Source organism: Triticum aestivum, chromosome 2A (assembly GCF_018294505.1).
Source record: "Triticum aestivum cultivar Chinese Spring chromosome 2A, IWGSC CS RefSeq v2.1, whole genome shotgun sequence".
NCBI lineage: Eukaryota > Viridiplantae > Streptophyta > Magnoliopsida > Poales > Poaceae > Triticum > Triticum aestivum.
Genome location: NC_057797.1, coordinates 111,966,106 through 111,970,573, shown reverse-complemented (window position 1 = coordinate 111,970,573; position 4,468 = coordinate 111,966,106). Strand labels below are relative to the sequence as shown.

At 42.8% G+C, this 4,468-nt stretch overlaps 1 protein-coding gene across 2 annotated transcripts; it reads right to left on the bottom strand.

The window, feature by feature from the left end:
* Positions 1 to 456: 456 nt before the first annotated feature.
* Positions 457 to 2,950, bottom strand: LOC123184968 (patatin-like protein 2). Of its 2 annotated transcripts, none has more exons than XM_044596996.1 (5): positions 2,729 to 2,950; positions 2,430 to 2,608; positions 2,104 to 2,299; positions 1,277 to 1,438; positions 457 to 1,175 (listed from the first exon to the last, which is right to left on the bottom strand). In XM_044596996.1, the coding sequence occupies exons 1-5, from the start codon at positions 2,873 to 2,875 to the stop codon at positions 639 to 641; spliced, it is 1,221 nt and encodes a 406-aa protein (XP_044452931.1). In that variant the 5' UTR covers positions 2,876 to 2,950; the 3' UTR covers positions 457 to 638. The 2 variants fall into 2 exon arrangements, with proteins under 2 accessions (XP_044452931.1, XP_044452932.1); XM_044596997.1 differs by having other exon boundaries at positions 2,104 to 2,293.
* Positions 2,951 to 4,468: the final 1,518 nt, after the last annotated feature.

Here is a 4,468-nt window from a genome sequence, read left to right as displayed (position 1 = left end):
ACAATGAGATTCCACAGGTTAATAAACATAGCATTACTAGTACTTGATGCGCTTTGTCCATATATACAAATGCAAAACTTCAACTGGGCAACAACTAACCGACATCATTTGTTTCCCTAAATATACTTGCATCATTTGTTTATCAATGCACGCATTCCTCTGCAAAGACACGGCTGAAATATGAAATACGACGTGGATTAGGATAGCAGGTGTTCTCTGCCTGCAAGTTAAACCAACACACGGCTCAAACATTATCTCATGCTGCCCATGTGATTGGCCAGTCTCCTCAGCCTACAAGTTAAGCCAATCCGGCTCAAATCATGCTTGTCTGGGTCGTTGCACCGAGGTTTCTTGTTGGCAAAGCACACCACTATGACTATGAGGTCGTTAGTCGAATTTGTTAGACTTGAAAGAGTATTAGACTGAAAGATAATCCGGGAAACAAGGCAAATAATGTGATCAACACTTGCTCCGGCAAAACATGGAACACCCTTAATCTATTTTCCAAATGTGGCACAGTATTATTACATAACTGTACAAATATTACATCACTGTGTACAAGAAGAAAAAAACTGAATGGAAAACATCCACCAAACGAGCAAGACTCAACAAAGTAGAGCGAGCCGGCCGGCCAGCTGCTAGTTAATCTGAAGCACCTTTTTGCGCCGGCGCCGCTCGTCGGACAGGTGCTTTGCGAACTTGGCGAGCTGCTCCGCGTTGGTGCCTAGGCCGGGCATCTCCACGTTCCGGCCGGTCTCCAGGTCCACCCGGGACACGTTCTTCCTGAGGAGCTCGTGCCCGATCTGCACCAGCCTGTCCATGTTCTCCTTCGAGCAGTCGTCGATGGAACCGGCACTCCCGCTCAGCTGATCGTACTGGATGCGCAGGTAGCGGTGGGAGGAGCGCAGGGCGCCGAAGAGGACGGAGAGGTGGATGTCCACCATGTCGGCGCTGGCGGCGTTGAACATGTCGACGAGGGGGGCGGTGCCGTCCTTGACGATCCAGTTCAGGATCCCCCACTTGGCGGCGTCCTTGGCGCTGTAGCTCTCTTTCGGGTTCAGCCCGCAGCCGACGGAGACCACCATGAACTTGCCGTACTCGACCGGGTTCTCCACGAAGAACTCGCCGTCCCCCACGATGATGTCCTGCGACACTTGGCTCATCGCGCATAGCGTCTGCAGGCAGGCGGGAAAATACATGCATGCATGTGGTACGTGAGAGATTCAGGGGGGATGTCGATGTGTTGTGGCCGGCGGTGAGGCGCTAGGTAGCTTACGGGGTTGTTGGCGGCGAGGCCGCCGTCGATGAGGTTGAAGGCCCTCGGCTCGCCTTTGTCGTCCTTGGCCTCGAAGTAGTGCGCCGGAAAGAACGTCGGCGCGGCGGAGGTGCTGATCGCGATGTCTGACAGGAGTGCGTTTTTCGCAGGCGAGTGCTTCAACTGATCATTGTTACAGGTTGATGCATGCATGCATGCATGGAGTTAATTATAGAAACCATAAGTTATTTTTTGCAAGAGAAAAAGAAGTCACCAACTTCTTTCCTGGTAAAACCAAGCTTCAAAAATGGGATATCAGATTCGTACCGGTTTGGCTTCGATATATCAGATGCCGGATATCAGGTAATATATCAGACGATATGTAGATATATCGGAGAAAACATGTCTAGTTTTTTCTTCATTATTGTTATTCAAAACATGTATTCTTAGTAAAACAAAATGTATGATATCAATACTTTAACATAACACTTTCAGATTCCTAGTTCATTAACTTGTTAATTAAGAAACTATTAAAGAAAGATTCATAAAATCCTTTCTTTATGATAAAAACAATACGATATATATGCATTTGTACAAACATTATGCATGACTTTGATAACATATGATGAAGTTGCAAATGCATAATCTTATTTCACTCCTTTCAAATAAAGAATTGTGCACAGACCAATCTGATATGCGATATACATCCTCTTTGTCCCGAGTTACTTGCCACAGGAACAGGGTGTATCTAGACGTATTTTTTGGTTCTAGATACATTTACTTCTTATCTTTTCGAAAAGAAAAATTCTATACATTTCTGCGATAAGTAATTCAGGACGAAGGGGTACCTGAAAGCTCGAGAAAATCGTGGGTTGCAGGTATGTGATATCGAAGGTCGGGATGACCACATTGGTCAGCGTACCGTCCAACTTGGTCTCACCAAGGTACCGACGAAGCAGCGCATGGAGGTACTTCCCGTTGTACTTGGGCCCTCGCACCATCCTCAGAGCTGTGGCGATCTTGCCAAAGAACGAGTTCCTGCAACTTGGCATTCAAATTACACTTTGATAAGGTGAAATGATGTTATATTACTCTACAAAGATAGTACTACTGAATAGTACGTAGTAAACAAAACTACTCTTATGATGATATGGACATCCAATGTTTTAGTTACTTCTGTGGGAAGATCTTGGGCGACTCGTCCATGTAGAACTGAGCAAGCTCCTTGGCATCGAACAAAGGCCGCCCGTTCTTGTCCGGCGCCGTGAGCATCACCGTCAAGAGGCCGCCGGTGCTCGTGCCAGCGACAACATCAAAGTAGTCTGCGATCCTAGCTTCTGGCCCATCCAGTTTCTACATGGAGATATATAGTGCAGGAGTTCACATAACACAGTAACAACTAGTGTTCTTCTGGAAACAGTAGACAAACATACTTGATGACAAAGTAGATGAGTTTGTAGGCATATATCTTACCTTAAGCTCCTCTCCAAGGAAGGCGAGGATGGTGGCCGGAATGATCCCTCTGACGCTGCCGCCATCGATGCTCAGAACGGTGATCAGCTTGTCCTTGTCGGCGGAGTTCTGGCGTGCTCCTTCTTCCGAAGAACTACCACTCGCCATTTAGAGTCCGATAGACGAGCCAAGCCCCAAGCTACAAATTAAAAGTGAAGGACAGGATGTGGCAAAGCATACTGATGGAAGAAACTTGTTATATATACATGTCTGGAAACAACTGAATTAAGAAGCAACAGGATTGGCTCAACAGCAGGGGTTATTGTTAACTATACAAAGTCAGACAAAGGAACAAAAACCAACTAACTATAATATTACAATAGTATTACCTCTGGTTTTAAATAATTCTTCAATATATACTCGTTTGAGAATGTATACAGTCGAACTTTCAAAGTTTCTTTTACCACTGATATACACAAAAGTGTTCTGTTTTGCTGATATATGTTATCAAATGTGAAATTCTTTCAAAAGAAAAAAAGGTGCAAACATCCGAGATCACGTCTATCCTGAACGCACGATGAGTAAAACAAACGGAAGTTCCTTTCAACCCCTTGTAGCTGGACAAGAAACCAGTGCTGGGTCAACTCCAACATCTGTATATTATCATCACATTGATGTGCGGATCACGTTTAGAGTAAAATACGAGGCCTGCATATAATATATCCCCATCAAGAAATTGCGGAAATGCCTCAAAAATGGAGAGGTGTCTAGCGTAGTCATGAAACAACGTGTGCAGAGGTAGAGCGTAATGCATCAGATAAAATAAGACTAATAAAATTGTTTTAGTTTTTACTCCTTCGGTAAGATCAAACCAGATCTGGAAATGAAACATTGCAGATATTTGACATTGTTATTTAGATTTTTTTTGAGCTTATAATACTGTCCAGTTTAAAAAAAAACATGGATCATACATGGAACTGATACTGATGCAAGGACACAAGCAACAAATGGCTTCGTTCATGACCTTTGCGTGCACTTAAAAGGTAACACTTGCAACATTGAGATGGATAGCATATGACATATCAAGTTTTGTTACTTTTAAAAAGCGAAAGGCATGTTTATGATCAGGTAGCCCAAAAATTATCTTACATATTTGATATTCGTGTTCATCCTGACAAGTTCAGAAATGTATTAATCTTCCCGCCCAAAAGGATAATAATAATGTAGTATTAATCTTCATAATAACCACGCCTTAGAAGCTAGTAGTGATCTAAACGCTCTTATATTTTTTTACGGAGGGAGTAGTACATATTAAGTTCACCGGAGGACGGCAAGTTCGAAAATCACAAGCTGGCCAAAACATGGTTTAGAATAGGATTCAGGAGTAGTGCATTCCAGCTAATAATATAAAAACATACACGCACTAATTAACGTTTTCTCTTTGTTGATTAACATTATCTCCGTCAGCCTATCAAGACTCAAGACTTGAGTACAGCCATAACGAAGGATAAATAAGGTTTATGAGTTGTGATTTGTGATAATGACCAAACTTAATAAGTTGTATGTGCTGTTCATTGACTTCTGTGAGATCGTTGTTCACAAAGAAATGAATTTAAGATTTTCAGCCTGGCTGTTGAGTACAACAAAATAAAGCTATTGTAGATCACTCAATATGTACTTGGGAAATTTAAGTTAGTTTTCCCCCAAGAAAAAGAAAAGAAAAAGAAATTTAAGTTAGTTTGGCAGTAGCCAGTTTTATAG

Coding starts and splice junctions, on each gene's coding strand:
- LOC123184968 (XM_044596996.1), bottom strand. CDS start 2,875: ATGGCGAGTGGTAGTTCTTCGGAAGAAGGAGCACGCCAGAACTCCGCC. Junction 2,609..2,728: donor TCCTTGGAGAGGAGCTTAAG/GTAAGATATATG, acceptor ATCTCCATGTAG/AAACTGGATGGGCCAGAAGC. Junction 2,300..2,429: donor CCCAAGATCTTCCCACAGAA/GTAACTAAAACA, acceptor TTGAATGCCAAG/TTGCAGGAACTCGTTCTTTG.